Below are 24,818 nucleotides of genomic sequence, written 5' to 3' on the forward strand. Positions count from 1 at the left end.
TACCGTCTAATGTAAATTTGTGTGAGAATGGATTTCCCCGTTGTCCTCATGTTTATTTCTTTTGTTTGCATTGGAAACAACACAAAGCAGAGAAAGGAAAAAAAAAACCAACGCCAAATCTGAGACGTCTGTGTGGAATATCAGAGAAGCGTCCCAGTATCTCGATTCATTTGTTTTTGCTGTAGACTGAAGACATTTGGGTTTGAGATTTGGGTCTTATTTCCTGATATTTATATGTCGATGTGTTAAATAACAAAAATATTGGAACGTGTGAGTGACAGGTGTTTCTCGGGGATTCGTTTGTAAATCCGAAGGCCACGGAACATTACCGGGGTAGCGATCCGGCAGGTCGTGAGGCACGCGAAAGGTCCCGGTCCCCGAACACTTTTACACACGTGTAAAAGTGCTTCCGGTATCTCACGTAGCCAACGATATTCAATGCTGATAGATAGATAGATATAGCGGACTTAATAATATACAAACAATAACGTATTTGAACGAGCGCATTAATGTAACTCCATCGTTCATCACGGTGTACATTTATAATATCATTTTCACTTTCTTTGTTGTAAGCTGCGACGTGCGTGTGGTTTGAAATGCACCTTCACACAAACTCAATGTGCACGGTGCCTACACGCTAAAACCAGGAAACACGTTTCACCGGCGTCTCCGTGTCACACGAGTCTGCCGAGAGCTCATTAAAATGCGTCGTTATCACACAAAAGACGCGTGTCTTAGACAGCGTTGCTTTTCGTTGCGCTGCTAACAAGGAGGTGGGGGGGAAACGATCTTCAGTAAGATTCATCCCTTTCTGGAACAATCATCAGGACACGAGCTAACGTTCGCCATCTCGCAGAAGGAACCTCAGGGAGGCGGATCCCTGTGAAGTATCCCCTCTCGTTTCATGCCGCTCGTCATTTATTCTTCCCGTTCTCAGACACCCAGGTGCGAGTACGAACGACGGGGGGGGGGAGCGGCACGTGATGGGTGGGAAATCTCAGAGAGCTCGTTTTCACCTCCATCACAGTGTGAGAACGTGATATTTTGATACTCTAGCCCACTCTAGCCCGAGTTGAAAAGTGCAGTCAGACGCTGTTCTGTTCTCAGTGGGTGTCGGGGATGAATATTTTACTGCTGGGGAGGAGTAATGTTGAATGTTCAGAGGTTCGGGTTCCTCTGCGTGGAAAGTTTGAACCCATTGAGCCGCCTGAGAGACCGTGTAGGGCTGAGAGACTGAGAGACCGTGAGAGACCGTGTAGGGCTGAGAGACCGTGAGAGACCGTGTAGGGCTGAGAGACTGAGAGACCGTGAGAGACCGTGTAGGGCTGAGAGACTGAGAGACCGTGAGAGACCGTGTAGGGCTGAGAGACTGAGAGACCGTGAGAGACCGTGTAGGGCTGAGAGACTGAGAGACCGTGAGTGACCGTGTAGGGCTGAGAGACTGAGAGACCGTGAGAGACCGTGTAGGGCTGAGAGACTGAGAGACCGTGTAGGGCCGAGAGACTGAGAGACCGTGAGAGACCGTGTAGGGCTGAGAGACTGAGAGACCGTGAGAGACCGTGTAGGGCTGAGAGACCGTGAGAGACCGTGTAGGGCTAAGAGACTGAGAGACCGTGTAGGGCTGAGAGACCGTGAGAGACCGTGTAGGGCCGAGAGACTGAGAGACCGTGAGAGACCGTGTAGGGCTCGAGCGAGACCACATTCTGCTGTGTTTGGAAGTTTGAAATCGATGAAATGTATTTCAGTATGCTCCTTCTGAGAAAAAAAATTGGGTTGTATGTTCTGTATTACGTAAGGAATAAAACGTTGGATATGCAGTTTTGGGAAAATAATCAGTGACTGGGTGGTGTGGTGAAGCGGCGTTACCGGTACCACACCAAAGTTCATTATTTTACAACAACAGCAAGTGTTTTATTCCTCTCATACCACAGCAATGGGTGCACACGGTGGCTTAGTGGTCAGCACGTTCGCCTCGATTCGCACCGCTGCCCTGTGTGTGTGTGCGGAGTTTGCATGTTCTCCCCGTGCTGCGGGGGTTTCCTCCGGGTACTCCGGTTTCCTCCCCCAGTCCGAACACATGCACGGTAGGCTGATTGGCGTGTCTAAAGTGTCCGTAGTGTATGAATGGGTGTGTGAGTGTGCATGTGAGTGTGCCCTGCGATGGATTGGCACCCTGTCCAGGGTGTACCCCGCCTCGTACCCCATGCTCTCTGGGATAGACTCCAGGTTCCCCGTGACCCTAAAGAATGATAAGCGGTATAGAAGATGGATGGATGGACCACAGCGATGATTATTTTTATTATATTATGTATTTAGCAAGGTGGTTTAGTGTTTAGCATGCTTGGCTTGCACCTCGGCGGGGGGTTCTCCCCGTGCTTCGAGGGTTCCTCTGGGTACTCTGGTTTCTTCCCTAGTCCAAAGACATGCTTTGTAGGCTGACTGGCATTTCTGGACTGCCTTGCGCCCAGACTTCCCTGGGATAGGCTTCACGCTTCCTGCGCGTTCCCTGTGTAGGGTAAGCGGTACAGAAAATGGATGGATGGATGGATGGATTATCCATCGCAATTTTTATTGGGATTAGGTTACACCTACTTTGGGTTTAAATTGGAGTATAGATACAGATTTGAATCGTTTGATTACCTTACACCACCCCTAATTTTGTGTTATGGGAATTTATGCTAGAAGTGGACGTGGATGGGTTCTCTCTCTCTCTCTCTCTCTCTCTCTCTCTCGCGCGTGCTCCATTAAAGATGTATAAGTTTAGAGATGTGTGTATTGTATTCGGACTCGCAGAAAACCACAACCTACGTGTTGGAAAGATCGACCGAAGGCTGGGGAAAAAATATCTACTGCAGATGTAATGCGAAACAAAAGACCAAAGACCAAAATCACCCCTCCCCATCATCCTGCCTTCATCCTTGTGTTCTTGCGACCTACTGAGCTCTCTCTCTCTCTCTCTCTCTCTCTCTCTCTCTCTCTCTCTCTCTCTCTCTCTCTCTACTCCGAGATGACCTTGTTTATTGTTGAACGGAAGGGGCCGCATTGGACTGGTGACATCATCGGTGTTAGCCAGAGTGTGTTTAGCACAGAGAGAAAGAAAGAGAGAGAAGCTATTAACCAGCTCTTTGTTAGAGTCTGAACAGAAGCGTGAATTCTTTTTTTTTTTTTTTTTTTGCAGACTTCTGTGGGATTCTCTGTGATGTTATACAACCAGGTCTATGGAGGTTCGACATACAACATTCGAGGCAGATATATACTACATATAATATGCATATAACATGGTACAGAATATAGTGATGTAGTTAGATTGGATAATTGTACTACACAACTTGGGCTTATTGTTCAGTGTAATTCAAATATTTGACTGTTTTTACTCTTGTTTGCTCAGAAAGTGTTGGTTAATGGGAAGTTACAGGGAAATTGTAGCTTTGCATCGATACGGGGACGTTTTCCGAGAGGAGATCCAGGACCGAGAGCAAGAGGGTAAAAATGGTCTGTATGTTTTTAGCCGCTGTAACAGGAAGTTAAGTTTGTTTCAGAGACGGTCCATAGCATGAATTGTAACAATATAAGGATAAAAAGTATGACATGCTGTTCTTTAGTAAATAAAACATTGAAATCATGAGCAGGTTGATGTAGTATAAGAGCAGTAAAGCACTTCAGGGTGTACTGTTACGCATTCATGAGGCTTGTGATTGATTCCAGGCATTTGCTCTTAGATAAAGAGATAAGAGAGAAAATGTGTGTGTGTGTGTGTGTGTGTGTGTGTGTGTGTGTGTGTGTGTGTGTGTGGTGTGCCGCAGTCAAAGCTACTTGGCTAAGCTGTGTCACTATGATTCAGCAGTGTTTGAGTGTTTGGGGTATGTGTGTGTGTGTGTGTGTGTGTGTTTGTGGTGGTGTGAGTGATTCAGCACTGGAACTCTACATACCAACGGCCACATGGATTCCATCACCCAAAACACACACACACACACACACCCCATATTGTTTTGACACAGGGTTTTAACTCTGTGTCACTGTAGTAAAAGAATGCGGTGTCTACACCCAACCCTGAGTTTAACCTCGTTAACCAAAAGGAAAAATTTGCCCACTTTTACGTTTATATGAAAAAAATAAATCATATTTGGTGGGTGTTTGTTTTTTTTGTTGTTTTTTTTTTTGGAATCCTGTTAAATAGAGGACAATAAAAAGAGTAAAGCGTGTGCACACAAACAACACAACCGCCGAGACGCGCTTAGTATCTCCTTTAATTTTGCGCCGGATCTGCAAGGCCAACGCAGTGAGCAAAAGTAAGGGAGTTCTCCATCCTGTGATTTAGTCTGCATGTTCGAGCTGCGCGTCCAAATCATCAAACCCTTGTCTCAGACCGTTCGGTATCTCGAAGCGGTTTGCTCGTGCGGTTTCTGGCGTCGTACGACACGCTGCCGAGAGTGAAAATGAACGAAAGGAGGTCACCGGGCCCCGTCTTGAAGCGGATTCACTTTCCTTCTCAGCACGTCGTTCGGTCATGGGCATGGCTTTCAAATTTCAAAAAAGCTGATCCCTGCGTTAGAGAGGATTCGGATGATTAATACCCGTTCCATTTTTTCTGTGTTTGGAGTTCGCCGGAGCTAGAACTTCAATCACCAGCTCGTCAGTCTTAGCTAATCGTCCGAACTGGTCGTCTCGTTCACGATAGTGTACCGAAGCAGTAATGGTGGATCGATGACTGTGACTGTTGAAACACACGCAAACACACAGAGGTCTGCAACTTTCAAAGCGTTACGTTTCACTACGTGCTAGTAATTGTACGTACAGACGAGCGAAGGGAAGCGCATTTTTTCAATTTGTAACATGTTGAAGTAATTATCGCGACCCGGAGATGTGTTTAGACTTTGCATATTTTAGCTCCCGCGGGTGTAAAGTGACACAGAGGTGCACGGGAAGAGGGAAGAAGAAGAAAAAAAAAGCAGCATCACCTTTTACATTAGCTCTAAAACTGAATTTTCTCTGGGAAGTGGCAGGATGAGGTCTCACTCACCATAATGTGGCGTTTCACTCCTCCATCTTTGATTTAATCTACATCTTAGTTTGGCAGACTTTCTTTATATATATATATATATATATATATATATATATATATATATATATATATATATATATATATATATATAAAACTGATTGTAGATGTGAGGCGAAGTATCTGAGCAGCAAAATAACTTGTGAACGAATCATTCTTTTGTACCGATTCTTTTTAATGAATCGGACCACCTGGTTCACAAGTGGATCTGATTCAAACATTGTGTGGTGTCCACACAATGTTAGTGTTTTAGTGGTTTAAAAACATCTCGCTAACAATCTAACTATTTTTAACTCATTACAATCCTTCAGCCCCGACTACATACATACACATGACTCAGTCACTGAGTCGGAAGAGTGAATCGATAAAAGAGTCGATCCCATAAACGACTCCGACGTTAGGCTACGCGGAGAGTTGGTTTATTAAGGTCATAGAGGCTATGACGAAACTAAAAACGTACACGTATTCACATCTCACACACGTTCGTTCTTTCTTTCTTTCTTTCTTTCCTTCTTTCTTTCATTTTTTTTTTTTTTAAAGAGATTGAATCAAATGTTTGATTCTTTGAAAAGGTTCAAATAAATCAGTAAACTGAATCAAACAATTGAATCACTAACTAGTCAGGAACTGTCCTTGTTGTTGCCTTTGGCTGTAAACTCACAGTCTTTTGTTCTGTAAAACAGACAGCTGAGCTGCCAGAGGATTTATGTGCTAGGCATGAAACGTTGAAAGTCGCTGACTTGTCGGCCTCGCCCTGAAGCACCTTTCATTACTCATTAGCTGAGGTATGGACGTGATTAGCACCGCTGTTGATGACGAGCAATGAGCGTGGGGTTTTCGGAGGAATCCGAGGCCACGACTCGGTCAAACCAAATAAAGACTAATCCTTTCCTCCAGTCCGTCTGACACCCAGGCCTTATTTGTCAAAGACGTTGTAAGGGCTGAGGATTTAAGGAGTGTTGAAAAGGTAAATGTTAGGCAGGTATTAATGGTTGTCACACACACACACACACACACACACACACACACACACAGAGAGTCACATACACACATAAACAGGTTGCTTAGTGGGTCAAGAGCTGTAATCCTAAAGATTGAAGCACACACGTCGTTATGAGTGAAAAGGACAATCTGTAACAGGGACATTCAGGCTGTCAGGTCTGATAATATAATATTGATATCACGTTAAATCACGTCCTAATACACTTTTCTGAGATATTTTTGTATATAACGTGATGCTGTTGTATAAAATTTGTAAACCTTTTGTAATAACTCACTGCAGGTAACTGATGTGAAAGAATCATGCACTAAAATTAATTTTAATTAATACATTTACTGGGGATTTTTCCCCTCACTTTCTATGTTAAATATTTGCCGTTTATTATCGATTTAACATCGATGAGTAAGTTGAGAAATCGTGTTTTTTTTTTGTTTTTTTTTAACGGACACAAACTAGAGCTAATCGTAGGAGGCGGACATCTTGATCACTTCAATGAAACACTTTAATGTGCATCCGGTAATTAATACTAGCACTGAATGCGACAAGAGTTTCACGCTGCCCTCGCACCTGCGCTTTCATAAATCATAACGTATTTAGACTCTCGATCCTTCGATTCAACGGCATAAGTCTTTGATGAGGCGCTTGTTTAAAACGTCACCGTTTTGTTTTGTCTGCGGCACTGAAAGCGAACAAACAGTAATAAAACATAAGAAGGTGCAGGTGTTTGAAAAAGCTGCAGTGTTTATGTACAGAGTGACGCGAGAAAGAAGGACTAAAATAAAGAAGAGGGAGAAACGATGATGGAGGCGTCACACACACACACACACACACACACACACACAAGCTGCGAGACAGGAAGAACGTGTTTTTCTGCTGAGAGCAAAACCAGCAATAGTGTGTTTCAGAGAGTGCGACCCCTTGTGAAGTCTCCAGAGACACAGAGGAAGTCCTCGTCTCGGAGACGCCGAGGTCACGACCTCTCCCCGTCTGTATCTCTGTGGTAAATCTACAGTCTGTTGGGATTATTTATTACGCTTTGATTTAATCCACAAAGAGAGCTAAGTCTGACCCCACCACCGGAGCAGTTTAATACCGTGTGTGGATTGTGCTGTAAACACTTCATTAAAAGGGAAATCGCATTCCTGAACCAGTTTCATCATGTGGTATTATTGTCTTTTGTTGCAGCTTTTGAGCAGATTAAGAAAGCTACCCCCAGTGCAGGGACGTAACCACCATAGACATTGAGGGGGACACCCCCCACCCCCTACCCCGATAATCAGATATGGCCAAATTGTCCACCGCCCCCCCCCACCAGTACTTGATATTTTTGACGCTGCACTTAATTATGCACCGCTACATACGTCGATGGGATGCCAAAAAGTACAAATAAATAAATAAATAGATTTAGTCTGCCTCGGTGGTCTAGCAAACGCCCGTCGATGTCAAAATGTTTGAGACGGCCAATCAAATCAAAGAGGGCGGAACCCGTGCGACGCTCCCGCTTTTAACAGTGAAAGAGCGTGAGGTAAGACGTAAGCCAAGTAGCTAAAGTGTCATATTAGGCAACTATTTTACGACAGAAACGTTCTGTCCGGGGATGCAGTCATTGCCGTGATCCATGTAATGTAACGCGGTACTGTCGACGTGACGAGACAAGACACGTTAACGGAGCCGTTTTCAGTATGACAGACCAAAGATGGATAGGGAATGGGTGCCTATTGTGAATGCGTGTAATAAACGTGGTTACCTGGCAACCTTTCAGTAAATTTCCTTATCTGAGAAAACGATTCATAAAACTAAAACTGGGAGAGTTCGCATCCTCCGACTTAAACTCGAGCAGGGTAAGACGTGTGGATTTGACTCGAGTGTGTTCTCAGGTTGTGGTTAGGACAAAGTCATTTATTCAAATAAAAATATATTATCTATTTGCAAATCTACTTCTAACCCTAACCCGAATACTGTTACTTTTCATCACATAACAGAAGATCCCCCAACACACACTCTTTTCCCACTCTTATTACAGCTCTATTCCATAAAATGGCAGAAGATCGTGATCACGAGCGTTAAAGATGCGCTATAAAGACCCCGTAAAATCCTCCGAGCGTCCATGCGAGAGCTTTGTGTCGTACGGCTGCTTTTAGAGTAGAGCCGTTTAAACATGCTTCAGAATTCTCCTTTTGTGTCTCACCGCAAACAGCATACAGGTTCGGAACCGCTAGATTGTGAGTGAGTCGTTTTGTGTAAGTAATTTTGTCTGCATACCTTGACAGTCATGCCGTTTCACAGAGATATTATGACGATAATGAAAAGACCATCAGATGATATGAATTTTGAAAAAAGTCGCCGCAGTATACACACCGTGGAAGTTTTGCAATTCATATTCGGTCTGCTCTACTGTTGGGAACTTATTATTCACTATATCTGTGCATAATAGGATGAAAGGCATGCCTGGGGGTAGAGAGTGAGTACATCGGAAATATAATAAACCATCGAATCTAACTTGTTTCGGTGTTGTAATACACACTGGCCTTACTGGGGCTATTTTGATCCTAAATATAAAGGCCTTACATAGAGAACTAAAAAGCACCATTACATTTGTGATATGTATTATATCTATATCTATATATTTATCATTAGAATTCATCTTAACGAGTGTGCGGACCTCGTGATAGGGGTTCGTTCGTCGTTCTAAGCTTATAATCTCATCGGGGGGAAAATGCGAACGGGTTTTATTGTGTCATAAACTATAAGCCTATCAGCTTCCAGTATGTAAATGATGAGGAAAGGTCGTGTGTCGGATTTGGACATTTGCGTATTAATAGACTGTGAATTGATCCCGATTGATATGTTTGACAGTTTGATGAGTAAAATGCTAAAAAAATAATAATAATAATTAAATAAATAAACAACGCTGTCACAATTCGGATGGTTGAGCCAGAAGCAGACGCAGACGCAGACGCAGATGCAGATAAGGACATTTATTTAAAGAAACGTACCAAGGAACAAATACACTATGAAAACTTGACTAAACACACTGTGGCAAGAAACAAACATCGAGACATGAACAACAGGAGTCTAAGACAACGAAGGACAAACTAAAGGTGCAGACAAGGACTATTTATACCCATGAGTGCTCATTAACCAAAACGTGAATCAGGTGCAGGTGGTCATGTGACAACTAGTGCAGTGCAGTGGCTGATGGGAAGTGGAGTCCAGAGTTTCCCGATACGTGACAAACGCTACCTGTGCCCCTACTCTAAATTTAGTATGAATTGTTATAAGTTTTTTTTAAAAAAAGAAAAGAAAAAAAAGGGGGGGGGGGGGGTAAAAGCGGTTATCTAATGGAATAATTTATTAATAAAACAGTATGTAAAGCAATTCATTATTCAATAAGGGGAAAATGGTGTTTACAATACTTGCATGGGTTAGTACTGACCACTTTTTTAAAAAAAACACACAAAAATAAAGTATATACTGTATTTGACGTTCGTGAAATTTGTACTATTGATTAGTTACAGTCGGTCGCTACAAATGAAAACGCTGCGATTAGGTAATGTGCTAAAAAAAATAGGCTTCTGGGTAATAACTTTAGAATAAAAACGACCATTTCACATTCCACATAAACAAAAAGATGATTGGCAGCTATACCGCAGATCCGATCAGAGTTTTTTCGTGATTGTCGCGGGCAAAAATGCTTGATTTTGCTGCGTCTTTTTTTTCAAACTTTGCCAAATTTCTCCGTTTTTTTTTTTGTGCTTTTTGTTTTTGGTTTGTTTTTTTTGCAGGGAAACTACGTGAATTGGCGAAATTGCAATCACACAAAAGAGTTTCGCAGGGTCCTTCACAGTGATGTTTGTCGGTAAATGAGAGCTTTTAGCTGTACTCATGCTCGACACGTGTAGCGAAGAGTGCTTGGGCTGGATGTGCGTCGCGATGACGTCACATGACGCGCCCCGGCCCGAATCTGCGGAAAATCCGCGCCCGTTTTGAAAAATTCCCCTCGTCCCCGTCGATTTTACGTCCGTTTCTGCGAGCGCGCAAACCGTGAAATCCTGACGGCCGTCGGCTGGACTGATGCAAACTCGTTCTGAGACTCAAAGTACGACGTTGAGTTGATTTTTAAAGATTCTAAAGTCTTGTTTCTTGCTCGTGCACTGTACTTCGTATACTGATCGGTCTTACCGTGCGAATTTCCTAGCCCTATTTAGCTCTGTTTTATTATTTAGCATACTACAAGTACACCTATTGACCTATTGAGTGTTGGACAGTTGTGTCGTTTTGGGATCGGAAAACGTGCGCGAACTCGCAGTAATCCTGCGCCGAATGCACTAATTTTGGAAGATTCCAAAAATAGTACATGAGACACGCTTTATCGTGTCTAGATTTGAGGTCTAGTCATGTTAGTCAGCAGATTTCATGTCTCTACTATCTCCCGGTGCTGCTCTGTGTGTGTGTGTGTGTGTGTGTGTGTGTGTGTGTGTGTACACTCAGCATCGTTGTCATGCATGCTTTTGACTCGTTAGCATTCATGACATGCAGGAATTCTCCCGAGCGCATTTGCATCAATTAGACATCTCTGCTACAGAGGGCCAAAAGGGTGATGTAGGAGAATGGAAGAGTGCAAGCGTAAAAGTATGTAGAGTGCTCGGGTATCGGGTGAGATGATTGTGACTCTGTGTGTGTGTGTGTGTGTGTGTGAGTGTGAGAGAGACTTGGGGGTCGACTGCAGTCCATGACCTGCTTACGGAAGGGGGTTATATTGGCGGGGTTTCTGCTTGTTTTGTCAGGCTGAGTGAGGTCTCTTTATATTATTTCCTACTATGATATGACCACTTAGACAAAAGGACAAAGAGAGAGAGAGAGAGAGAGAGAGAGAGCGAGAGAGAGAGCAGGTCTAGATTAGAATAAATGACCCAGATCTGTCACGCTGATATATGGGGGTCTTTGTGTACGTATAGTATTCGCTGTTAAGAGACCGCCGCTTCATATGTCAAAGTCGTTCTATTAATGAGCCTCACTTCCTTAATTTCCACACGTTCCTTCAGTGATCATCTTTCATTTCCTCATTTTCTCTCTACCGTAGTGGCCTTTGTGTCTCTCTATCGTCACGCTTTTATCCCTCTCGCTATCTCTCGATCCACTACTCTGCCTTCATTCCCCATCTCTCTCAGTTGGTGTGTCTGGATAGGAAAGGAGAAATGTGTGTGTGTGTGTGTGCGTGACACAGATGGTGCAGGCTCCATAGTGATGTGCTGCTGTGGGCTGCAGCTGCTGATGTCAGCTGAAAGCAGATCCAGCGTGCGCTCAGCACTTTTGCTCACCGAGAGCGAGATAGGATAAAAATGAAAGATAGAGAAAGAGAGACATAACACTTTAGGATCCGTCCTGATTTCCCTCTTCGTCTTTTTAATCCTTTCTTTTTCTAGCGCCGTCGCACTGCTAGCACGATCATGTGTGTCCAGTCAGAGGCTCTTCCCTGCCCCCTTTCCACCCACATGCTCATGCATGTACGCAGACACACACACACACACACACTTCCATCCCCCCACCAGAGATTACGAGTCAGCAGCTTCCTCTTAACAATGACTGATCACTGCTGCTGCTTTCTCCCTGCCTGCATCTCTCTCTCTCTCTCTCTCTCTCTCTCTCTCTCTCTCTCTTTCTCTCTCTCTCTCTTTGCCAGCTCCTACAGTTACCTCCTGGAAGCCAGACAGCCCTGCCCGTCTCTCTGCTCTTTATTGCCCGTGCTATGTGTTTAAGCCTCAAAATTGTCATGTACATCGGAAAAATCCTCCGGCACGCTGCCGTGCTGTGATCTCTACTTTCAGCAGTGCATTTACAAACAGGACTGAATGTACTATTAAAGTCCTTCCATAATGACATCATCCCAACCTACTCTGTTTCTCTCCCTCAGACATATATTACTTGCGCTCCTTTGTCGGTATCCAGCATCGCATCACAGATTTGCAGAAGTCTGTCCTCATCAGATATCGTCGCGCGCATGGAGAGGTTCAGAATCAAGATTTGTTTACTACTGTATATTGCTGGCGTTCGTGTTGATACAAGCTACTTGTAGGCAGTTAAGTAAGGGATTAAACACTCGAGGGCATTTGAAACGAGTTACTATTATCTATTATCGCTTACATTATAGCGGCTGTAAAACTTCCTTGAAGTTAATCTGGCGGGAAGACAGGAAGGACTTCTAACCATTTACGAAGCACTGGCCCTGGAGACTCCTTCCGTAAATATTACACAAACATCTCCTTACAGGAAAACTTTGTCTTCGCACCATGTTATACCACTTTCCTCGTCAAATAACAGCCCGTTTTTTATATAGCGTCCGCTATACAGGTGCCCCGATGAGATCTCAAACTTGTGAACGCAACAGAACATGAGGTGTGTTGACAATTTTCACTTTCTGAGTCTAAGTCAGTGCATTGGTGCTATTTCTTGTAAGGGGGTATAGGAAAACGTTTCATAATTGGGACCATGTCAGTTTTTTTGAAAAGGACCAAAACTTGTGAGTTATTAATCATTAATTGCCCTTAAATCGCATTATGTTGTAACAACTATTAGTTTGTAACTAAAGCCAAATTAATAGGAAAGGCACGCAGTTACGAGAGGGAGGAATTTTTGGTACGTCTGGATTTAAGGGGTTAATTTGGGGCACGGTAATACGAAAATATCAGGTAGCTCGCGTTTCCGTTACTATTTGTTGACACTCAGAGTGCTTTATATAGTATGGGAGGGGGAGGGGGGATCTCGATCAACCACCACCGGTGTGTCGCATCCACCTGGATGATGCGACGGCAGCCATAGCGTGCCAGAACGCCCACCACATACTGTGGAGAGGAGAGGAGAGTGATGTTCCCAATTCAGGGATGGGGATTATTAGGGGGTCTATTATTAGATAAGAGCCTAAGGGGTATACCCCTACTCTTTTACGATAAGTGTCCTGGGATTTTTAATGACCACAGAGAGTCCTCAGTTTAACGTCTCATCCGAAAGATTTGCTGTGTACATAGCTATGTGTCTTTGAAGGATAGGGTTTTTTTTTTTTGCTAGGCTAAGTACATTTTAAGTAGTTTATCCAGCTGGTCATTGTTGCAAATTTGTGTGTGTATATGGGTATGTGTCCTCTCCTGGCGTAAGTGTTGTTTAGACACATATCTCTGCAAATGATTCACCAGGTTCAGGCATTCCCTTCAGCCTGCATCTGGCTTTGTACTCCATCCACATTTGCATTTGTTTTTCCACATGGAAAAAATTCACACACGACAAACGGTGCCGTTTATGGTGCTTAATCATTCCAAATTCAGGCTCTTGAGGACAACCAGCCAGAGTATGCGCGCAATTCAGGGAGCCTTCCCTTGCACGGCTCTTTGTGTAAACAATAGATCTAAACAGTGAGTTGAAGACGGCTTTCTCCAGCGCTATTCAGAACAAAGTGTTTCTCCAGTGCTCTTGAGAGTCTGTACTGAGATAAGTCACGTCGCCAGATTTTATGTCACCCCGGCAGAAAAAAGAGACTGCTTTGTGCATGGAAACAATACTGGCCCAGATCAAAGTTGAGTCATTGCAATACTCCACAGAGTAGAGAAGAACACCTAGTGGTGTGTGTGTGTGTGTGGCTCACAGGCTTAGCGCTGGGCCAAAACATGACTCATAACTCAGACAGGCAGAGCCAATGTCAATTTTATTATCATATAAATTGCGCACGTTTTTATGCTTTTACTATATATTGTTTCCCAAGGTTATGGTGTCACACGAGACATGATCGATAATTCAATTATGAGCATCAATGATGTACCTTCGAGAGGGGCAACAGCTTCTCATTGGGTCTATACGTAGACATGTACAATGTAGTGTAAGGCTGCGAGTGTTTGCAGTCTCAGACATTTCCTTAATGGCCAGCACTAGGTTCGAAGGGCAGGCTTCAATCTCTGTCCTTCCCTCTCTTCATCCATCTCTCCCGCCCCATGCATTTGGGCTGACAGTACCCAGACAGTCCCATATGGTCCTGTGCTCCTTGCACTGTCATACCACCAAGGCTAGGCAGGAGGCACCATCTGTTCAGCCAGTCAGAAGACGAAAAAGGCCAGCTCAGGACAAAAAATAGTCAGTCTGGGACAAGGGGTGGAATTTGGTTGATTGTTACCTGCTGGTCTGCTGCTACTATTTTTGGCCATTTTATACTGTAGAACATTCACTGCTGACCAAATCTAAGATTACTTTTTTGGTTTATGGTCATTAGAGCTGTCAGTTTGCCTCTGCACACTCCAAGTGCCTAGAACAATGGCATTGCTGATAGTATCATTAACATTTTCCACTGTGTTTTGTGTGTGTGTGTATGTGTGTGTGTGTGTGTGTGTGCAGGTCACTGCCAGGGGCTTCGCTCCATTGTTGCAGTTCGCCTACACAGCCAAGTTGCTGCTCAGCCGGGAAAACATCCAGGAAGTGATACGCTGTGCCGACTTCCTGCGCATGCACAACCTAGAGGACTCCTGCTTCCGTTTCCTGGAGGCACAGCTGCGGAGTGAGGAAGACGGGGCCCTGCTCAGCCAAAAGGTGGCACCAGAGAGCAACCATTCAGAAGATGAGAGCATGCAAGCTGAGGCATCGGCCATGACAGCGAATGCACCAGAGACTTGGGCCGCTTCTCCACGCTCTCGCCGCCATCCAGATGCCCTCACTGCTCTGCGGCGGCCAGATCATGAGCGGCTGGCAGTCAACGCTGACTTCCCAGATGGCCAAGTGGACTCAGAACAGCAGGTCCCCTCGGATCTGCCACGTTACCCCAAGTACAGGAAGTGGGATAAGCACAACCGCAATGAGAGCTCCTCACATACCAGTAGTACCTCAGGTTTCCCAAGCACATTGCTCAGCGGGCCAGCCGTGACTCACATCAAACAGGAGCCGCAGGAGGGCGAGGACGAGCCCATCACACTGGGTCTGTCAGGCGACGAGGATGATGGCAGGGACAAGGACAATGGCACGGTCGACATGGAGTTGGATGGCAATGGACTGCATGGTCTCTTCAAGCACGGCATCTCTGAATTGGCCAACACTTCCCAGCAGCTTAATTCCAGCAGACTGGCCTGTGCCCAGGTCAAAGCAAGCACTCAGGGAGAGCACAAAAATGACTACAGGCCTTCGCAGGTGCCTGTGGCCTTCCCCAAAGATGCTGACAGCTTCTCCACGGGACTGTCTCTGAGGCCGGCGTCCTGTGATGGTGTATGTAAGCAGGATACGGAGTTAGACCGGCGCAGCGTCATCTTTTCGTCAGGAGCCTGTGAGCAGCTGCCCACACCTGCCCATTCCTACCCAGGCAACAACTCCCATGACAAGGAGTTGGCCAACCACCTGCCCAAAGGACTGTGTTTTGGAGGCAGCCAGTCGCTGCCTAGTTCGCAGAACTTTACCTCCGGTGCTGCTTCCGGTGACGTGCCGATGCTCATGTGCCGCCAAAGGCCCAACACCAGCTGCCCTGTGCCCATAAAGGTGTGCCCACGCTCACCGCCCTCCGAGACACGCACCCGCACCTCCAGCTCCTGCTCGTCGTATTCCTATGCTGAGGATGGCAGTGGTGGCTCTCCCTGCAGCCTGCCCCAGTTCGAGTTCTCCTCGTCACCCTGCTCCAACATGACTCGTTGCATGCCAACTGACCCACAGGAACTGGGCACAGGTACTGACGCGCTGTTCGGCCCAGCAAGGCCAAAAATCAAGTGCGAGCAGGCATACGGAACCAACTCAAGCGATGAATCTGGATCCTTCTCTGAAGGAGACAGTGAGTCCTGCCATGTTCAGGAGCAAGGATCAGAAGTAAGTGATCTGTCTACTCTCTGTGGCTGATTTAATCTGTCAAGCAGACAGCATTAGTAGCAAAACTAGTTCCATCACTGCTTAGATTATGGTTTTGCACAAGTCAATTTACTGAGTGTTCTGTTCATCAGTTCCAACAGGCGCTTAGTCTCTGTTTGCCTCCTGCTGAACAGATGATTTACCAAAGTCCTGTGCAGTAATTTATGATGTGGCAATGAACTAAATAATGATAAGTGTGTCTGTAGAATGCCCTGGTTCAGATCTGATTTACAGTGATATTGTTATGTGGCTGTGAGCGCCTAGATATTTATCTGCAGTCTGTGAGACAGGTCACGTGAAGGTAAAGGCGTGTATTAGTGCTAACTCGCTCAGTATCGCGCACTGGTCATGTGATGGAGTCAAGCGTAGGCTGAATAAAGCTTCCCTCACGTACACGCCATCGCGAATAAGTAGGCGGCTTCCCAATAAGCGCTCCGATTGGTCGACGCTCCATCTTTTATCCTGAGAGCCTGGGGATGTCAGATAGAGATAAAACGAGACAAGATGGATCTGTGGTCGTTTTCATAGCTTATGAACCTTCTTGTTTCTGATAGGTCTATAAATGTCCTCCTTAGCCATAAACCCCCCACATAAAACTGGCATGGCCTTTTTTTCGATCCTGCTTTTCCAGTTTGTCCAAACAGAACTCTCTCCCCAATCTCTGCCAAGTCAACAGTAATCTGGAGATTATAGGCTTGTTTACGTGTTCACGAGTCTGTGTTTGGGTGTGTGCGTGTTAAGGAGATGTTTGTAGGGCTGTTGCTTCTGTCTGGGTCTTGTGATTTGTCAAATATGATTTTACATGCCTTTCTTGCTATTTGACAAAATACGCGAATCGTTGGCGTTCCACAAGGCAACTGCCGAAAAAGATCACAACCCACAACCCAAGAAATATGCGCGCTGGTGGTCTAAGGTTTGTGGAAGTGCACACAGGTTTTTCTCTTAACCCTTAAACGAACGCCACTAATATCAAACACTAGCTAACCTATAAACTCCCTTAAATACTGCATGTTATCGACAATTACACAGTGATATTTTGATAGTTATGTGTCTTATACAGACACGGCGGTTCAAGACTACCCGCGCACAGGTATTTTGTCCGACGTTCGGCAGCAGCCAGCGTCGCTGCCTCACAGCTTCATGGTCCTCACTTTGATCCCGAGCTCAAGTACTCTCTGTGTGGAGTTTTGTGTCCGTCTGAGTTTTCTCCGGGTTCTCGAGGTTTCCTCCAACAATCTCTCCAGTGGGTGGATTCGCTATGGTAAATTGCACTTAATTGAATGATTGTGTGTGGATTTGTGCGTGCATGTGACCCACACAAGGATAGGAATATCTTATAGATTTGGTCTTGTGGGGACATTTGGCTGGTCTGCATGTGGAAAATTGCTTTTTCAAAAACTCCAGGTTTTATTTATTTATTTTTTATTATTATTATTATTATTAATAATAATTTAAAATAAACAAGTCAAAAGGTTTCCTTTTGGTTCCCGATGTAAAGGTTATGGGTAGTTTTTGGTGTTGTATAGCATTAATTATCTACATTAATAGACAGATATGCCAATATGGAAGGTCCTCACTAGGATAATAAGACAAACGTGTATATGTGTATGTGTATGCAGTATTTTAAACATGCAGGGGTTTTTTTTTTTCTGACTAATGCCAATCACACAGCTGACTCACTATAAATTACAACATTGGTGCTTGTTAGTATTAGTGAGGACGGCAGCAGCAGCTTTCTCTTCTCTCCCCGTGTCTCTCGTCTTTCTATCTTTCTCTCTTCCTCTCTATTTTTGTCTCTCTCTCTCTCTCTCTCTCTCTCCCCCCCCCCCTTTCTTTCTCACTCGCTTTGCTGACACAGATGGATGACGAACCAATCCTCTCATTTTGCAGTAATCCACCTGACCAGGCACACAGTAGCTCACGCGTGCTGAGAGATCTAACACACAGACACACAATTTAAGTCATATAGTTTCTAGCGTATTTATTTATTTATTTATTTATTTTTTAAATCAGCTCACATCGTTTCTGTCATCGTCTTATGAACTGTGCCTCCGCTGAACAATAGGCCGTTCAGCTCAGAACTAAAAACGGATTTGATCAAACCGCCGATTGATTAACGAGCTAAAACTCGAGACGCATGACTCCTGCTCGGTCGGAAGATAAGGATGAATTCCCGCAGTCTGAACGGCTCGGGGTCGGTTTTGCGCGCAAGAGATTTGAGGAGAAGAAAAGGAAAGAGCGCTTTCGCATGATCGGACCTCGTGTAATCGTACGCGTGGGGGGCTGGGCGGAAGGCAGCTGGCACGTTGCCACGGCAACCGGAGCCCGTTAGAAATGAGGCAGCTCGTTTTGTCAGGTTGAGTCACACACACGGGGTAATGACCGCCGAGAGTGCATGAACACCACAGAAGGACACATGAACCTGCAAGTAATCTGCAGTTATTAGGCTTCCTAATTTTATACCTATCCATACACACACACACACGCACACACACACACAGCATTAACAGAACATCCATCTTTACCACATCTTATACCACAGCAATTTGCAATACTAAGAGTTTTATATATATATATATATATATATATATATATATATATATATATATATATATATATATATATATATTTTTTTTTTTTATTAAGAACCACACTTCATACTTTTTATCCGTTTATAGTTATAGCCTATTTAACGCTGCGGAACAAGTTCACTCACATAAACAATTCCCTCACGATCCTCTCTCTTGAAGTCAATAAAACAAAACAAAAACAAACTCTGTCGCGTTACCAAGAAACCGGAAGACTTTCCCCATTTACTCGTACAAAGCGCCGACACCGCAGACTCCTTCCGTGCATGTTAAACCGACATCTCATTACAGAAAGCGTCACCATATCAGTGAATATACACTCGTCTTGGTTCAATATCAAGACCCTTTTATATGATTATTTATGATCATCAGGTTTAGATCATGTGGCGTGTCCACCACACACCGAGTCTCTATTAATCAGCTGTTTCAACAGGGATATAAATCATTATAATTGAAAATCATGAAATTAGTATGATAGTAGATTTTTTTTTTTTCCCCCACACACACACACACACACACATACACATTTACACCACCACGCACCGTGTTCCTGTAAAGTTATATCATAGGGCTGCGGTGAATAATCAAGCAGATTAATCCACTGCGGCTTTGAGCATGCAGCTTTAAATCTCAGAATCTCCGAGGACTGGATTCTTTCACATCATCGTTGACCTGTCGTACACTCCCCGTCTCTCTCATTTCCCATCCCTCGTGCTCCTACATGCTCACTACATTACCTCTGTCACAAATCCTGTCTTATCTAATTAACTTTAATAAAAAAAAGAAAAAAAAATTTTAAAGAATGGAAAGTCAGTGTGATATGTACGGCTTATTAAAAAAAAAAAAAAAAAAAAAAAAAGTCACCTCACGTTCCCTGGAGGTTCTCTCTCTCTCTCTCTCTCTCTCTCTCACGCTGTTTCTCTATGTCTCTCAGCCTACTTTTCTATCAGGACCAGGAAAACGCACTCATACTGCCTCTGTGTGTTTATATAGCAAATGACAGGAGAGAGAGAGAGAGATAGAGAGAGAGAGAGAGAGAGATCCTGAGGGAGACTGGGTGAAACAGTGCTTTAAAAATAGCACCACTGGAAACAAGGAGTTTAGCGAAGGAAGGAAGTTGTTAAAGTGTAGGCTCATGGGCAGGATGGTCATCGTGAGACAAGGCGCTAGATATTTTACGGCGTAGCTCCACAATTCAGCATTTTATGGACTTTGCGAACGTTTCGCGAGAATTACGCCAAAATTACAGGGTTTTGTCTGACATCTGGGGTGCCAAATGTTGGCTCGAATTTAGCCTATTACCCAAAAACATTTAAAACTCAACTTAGAAGCCAATACTCACATCTACCTCTGAGCCCAGTTGGAGATAGAAAAAATACACCAGCCGTGAGTGAGAAGAAGCAAGGGTCCAGCTTTATTGTTCCATTCCACCACACGAGATCCACACCGATGAGAATTCTCAGAAGTGATCCCAATACCCTGAGCCTAAGCTCCAGTATTTATACTGTATTTACACACTAGATAACCCATAGGTTTCAAGAAAAGGCCTATTTCACTTACCCATAGAATTGAAACCAGGGGTTTTAATTTACACATAAAATCAGAACCCAGGCATTTCCAACAACCCAGGAAACAAAAACCCAGAGTTTCTAGTTACCTAGGTGGTGAGAAACCAGGATTCTCATTTACCTAGGGGGTCAAAAACCAGGACTCTCATTTACCTAGGTAGTCAGAAACCAGGATTCTCAATTCCCTAGGTAAAAAAAATGACGTAGACAAGACGACTAAACAACCGGGAGGGACCTTGGTCTTATCGTTAACTCGAGGGGGGGGGGGGGGGGGGGGGGGGGGGCAGTTTGACCCAGCCACCCTTATAACGGGGGGGGTTCATTCAGATCGCCACTGAACACGAGTCAATATAAGTTTTACACCGAAATATTGCCACAAAACATATAAAGTCGAAACGCTGCGTATGCTTCGATCTTAATGATGTGAAAATTTCGCTAGAAAGGAGCGCGGGAGAGATTATTGAGGACTTGAAAGGTGGGACGTTTCGATTGACTGACAATTTATTTAAAACTGCCTGTACTCGGATCCGTTTCCGTGTTAGGCCGCGTTAAGACCCTTTATTTGATACGTTGAACTGTGCGTAATCATCGGTACGCTCTTAAAAATAAAGTGGTTCTTTACAGCACCATACAGGTACCGAGAACCTTCTTCTTGTCAAAAAGCATTTTTCATCGTACAGGGGTTCTTGAGTTGGAATATAAGCTTCTGGGGAGATTAAAGAAGTGATTTTTTTTTCGTTATAGGGTCTTCAGAGCAGTGTTCTTCAGGGTATTATACCTTAGCAGGTTAACTGGGGCAGTGGTGGGTTGGCGGTTAAGGCTCTGGGTTACTGATCGGACGGTCGGGGGTTCAAGCCCTTGAGCATGGCCCTTAACCCTCTCTGCTTCAGGGGTGCTGTATCATGTCTGACCCCAACTTCCTGACATGCTAGGATGTGCGAAGCGAAGAATTTCACTGTGTATCTGTGATCAGTGAAGAATCATTATAAGGTTCTTTGTAGATCTGGAACCTTATTTTGGTTCCTCACAGCACCAATGAAGGGTTTTTAGAGAACATGTGATAACATGGTTCCTTATGTCACTGCTGTGAAGAACCATTTCTGGGCTCCTTGAAGCACCGGTAAACAGATGGTTCTCCAAAGAACTTGAGAGTAAAGGGTCGTTGTAATTGGAACCTTTCTTTTTAAGAGTGTGCGGTGACGTTTTCTTTGAGAAGACGTCGATTTCGCGTTTTCCGAGGGAGTTTCCCGTGTACCCCAGCTTCTCTGAACTACGTCCCACAACACCGAACCTAGCTTAAAAGTCGTGTCGTCCTTTAATAAATAAAAACGCTGTAATCGTTTGGCGCGTCGCTGCCGTGTAAAGAGGAATAAAACGCTTCAGGACGACGCCGGTGTCGGAAAGTCATCAACTTCGAGTTCACACCAACCCGTCGTCGATGACCCCCCCCCCCCCCCCAAACAAAAACAAGCGCATGCGTTAAATATATATATACGTATAAACAGCATGTAGTAAGTGTTTAAAACACTTTTTACACTTATCTTGTTGTAAAATCTCAATGGAATAGCAAACAGGAAGTCCTGGGTTTGTCTGTCTGTACATCAGACTGCGAGCGGTATCAATATCAGCGCGTGGGCGTGATCAGAAAGTGCTCACTCTTGCTTTTGGCTTGCAAGATAATTTAACCCCTTAAGGGTTGCTCGGAGGAAGTGAGCAGTGAAGTCGATACCTTGTTCTCGCTATGAGCCGACTGTGGTCTCGTTATTATTGTGCGACGGCTCTTTGGGTAAAATCGGAAAACCGCACGAGGTGCGTGCCAGAGAGCTTGCTCTAAACGCAATTTCATCTCCCAGTCACTGTCTCGACTGTCACCAGGGTTTAACCGCACGCATTCAAGACGATTTCGAGAGCTGTTAGGAGTTTGTGTGTGTGTGTGTGTGTGTGTTTGTACATAGTTCTCTCATTAGTCATCCGCTGAGGAGAGATTCTGTAAGGTTTTCTGCCTTGAGCTGAGAAATGTGGCCGGATAAAACAAACGAAGAAGTAAATCGGGACAAAATCTACCTGCTTTCCGTCCTCAGTCTTATCTGTGTCACGGCGAGCCTCGTTACTGAAGAGTGAAACGAAACGCAGCTCATCTGTTACCGAATCCCGGGCTGATGCGACTCCTGAGCCTCAGACAGGTGTGTTACTCACGACCCCGTGACCTTTCTGGTCCTCCGTCGCATTCCCATAATCCCTCATTTGTCCGAGCTGTACGAGAGAAATGGGCCAGGATGCTCGGAGTAACAAACGAGACCTAGTTTTTCAGTCTAGACCCATTTCCGGAGCGGCGCTCCTTTGAGAGAAGGGAACGCGAGCGTGTAGGAAGCGTGCGAGAATGCACAGCAGGTCTGAATCCGAGCGCCGCAAGTGTTCACTCTGTCATCTCTTGCACTAAATACAGACTTCCCTCTGACACCTCGCCCCACACGTCCCCCGCCCCACCCCACCCCCCGAAGTGAACTCATCGCTCCATTTCTCTCCAGTCCTAAGTCTCGCCTCGGAGGGCCGCGGGTTCTCCTGTTGCAGATTGTCGCAGCCTTTCGAAATGTTTTAGCTCAGATCGTATAACCGGGGGGGGATTCTCAAAACATCGAGAACCAGCCACGCCTAACCTCTTATTATGAACACGTGGCCATGTGTAACAAGTTGTACATTTTCATAGAGAATTTGAATACGATTCGAGCCACTCGTCAGCTTCAAATGGAGTCCGAACCTGAAGCAACCCAAAAGCTTTATCCTGTAGATTCAAAGTCTGCCCCAGTGCCTGTCCACAAACCGGCAGAACCCAGAGAGACGGAGAACCCAGATGAAACCCACGTGGACACTTTGCTCTCCTCTTCTTTTCACGTTCTCTCCTTCTCTTCTTTCTCCATCTCTCTCTGTCTCTCATCTGCTGAGGGAAGTTATCGGTGTGGGGCTTCAGAATACCTGCCAAATCAGGATGTTCTTATCAAACAGACTCGGAGAATACATTCCTACTGTTTTGTGTACGAGTTTGTGTATGTGTGTATGGATTTGTGTGTGTGTGTGTGTGTGTCATATGGTCAGGCAGACTGTGCCGCCATCCCCTGTAGCACCAGCTCGTTAACGGCATGGATTTGCATACTCATCCCTGCTAGTAATCACCCAGCAGGAGCGTGAATGAGAGATGGAGGAAGAAACGAGTGAGCCAGCTGTCTCTCCGCTTCCTGTAACCGGCTGCTGTCTGCCTCGGTCACACTGACAGATGGAGAGATGCTCACTTTCTGTTCTTTTCTGTACTCTCTCTCTCTCTTTTTTACTCTCATTACCTATGATGGAATTAGATGATTAAGGTGTGAAGTAAAGCTGAGATTTGTGGATCACTGCTGCCCTCTTGTGGTGGGAAAAGTGAACTGCAAAAGCTAAAAGCTTATGATTTTGACTTGAAAGCAAATATCCTTTGGGGGTTTAAGAACAAAAAGGAGTCAGTGTCAGGGCGTTCACTCTCATTCCAGCTTGATATTTAAGATTGTAGGTTTTTGCAGTGGGAAAGTGAGTTTTGACAACGGAAAAAAATAATACTGCATAGCCTCTTAGGGCTTGCGTAACACTCAGACATTTGAGATAAGAAGTCAGAGTTATTTATTATTTTTTTTATATTAAAAAAAATGAGAATTTCAGTATACTACTGCTATCACCAAAATGCTATGCAGGGGTTTGTTTTTTTTTAAAAAATTTTTGTTTCCTACCTGTCGAAAATGGTCTTCACTATAATGTCGTTAGTGTTGTAGTCTAATTGAACATTTCCATGAAAAACACTTCTCGACAGCTGAGTTGTTCTTAAGCGTGAATAGTGCACTGTCTGTCGTTGTAGTTCATCAGAAAGCAACCTGAGAGTTCATGAACCTGAACTGTTTGGGAGTCACGAGTCGGCTCATTAATAAGCTAAACCGAATGAATTGAATCGCTGGAATTTCTCCTCACTACGACGCGTCATGTAACTGGACGTAACTGTAACCGGACGAGACAGAAAACAGCCAATAATAGAGCTAGGAGAAAAGATGCCGCGTCGGTTTTGTTCGTGCGACGTTATAACAAGATTGTCCATAAAAGAGGTATTTTGATTTGTGAATGTTATAAGGTCAACTCCAGTAATGCCAAATGACTTGCTTTAATGGTGACAGTCACATGTTGATGGGTTCGGTACGTTGCCGTGTCTCCGTCCTAATCGCGGCCCAGACTAATCAGCGAACGCGTGTCTCGTTGCAGATCAAGCTTCCTTTCCCCGTCGATCAAATCACAAATCTTCCACGCAACGATTTCCAGATGATGGTGAAGATGCACAAGCTGACGTCAGAGCAGCTCGAGTTTATCCACGACGTGCGCCGACGGAGTAAAAACCGCATCGCCGCCCAGCGCTGCCGGAAGAGGAAACTCGACTGCATCCTCAACCTGGAGTGCGAGATACGCAAACTGGTACGTGAGGAGAACATCTCTAAATAATAATAATAATAATAATAATAATTTTCTGATTTAATTTTGCCGACTATTTAATTTATAGTCCCATTCAAAAGTGTGAAAGATTTTTCAAAAGGCATTTTTAATAAAGCCCCCTGGATGAAATTGGTTTCTAAGACAAATCAAGTGCTTTTTACTTTATTTGGTTTCGTGTTCAAATTAGATTGAACTTGAAGGAAAGCCTCCTGCTACGATGTACAGTGATAACAGGAACTAAC

At 44.6% G+C, this 24,818-nt stretch overlaps 1 protein-coding gene across 4 annotated transcripts in view; it reads left to right on the forward strand.

Annotated features, from left to right (window-relative positions):
• bach2b (BTB and CNC homology 1, basic leucine zipper transcription factor 2b) overlaps nt 1–24,818 on the forward strand; it is a 101,098-nt gene that overhangs the window by 74,710 nt on the left and 1,570 nt on the right. For all 4 annotated transcript variants that reach the window (XM_053686568.1, XM_017453925.3, XM_053686574.1 and 1 more), the window contains exons 3-4: nt 14,436–15,881; nt 24,352–24,558. In XM_053686568.1, the coding sequence (XP_053542543.1) occupies nt 14,436–15,881; nt 24,352–24,558 (1,653 nt within the window). The remainder of the gene's footprint in view (nt 1–14,435; nt 15,882–24,351; nt 24,559–24,818) is intronic.

The sequence above is a fragment of the Ictalurus punctatus genome, chromosome 2, assembly GCF_001660625.3.
Source record: "Ictalurus punctatus breed USDA103 chromosome 2, Coco_2.0, whole genome shotgun sequence".
NCBI lineage: Eukaryota > Metazoa > Chordata > Actinopteri > Siluriformes > Ictaluridae > Ictalurus > Ictalurus punctatus.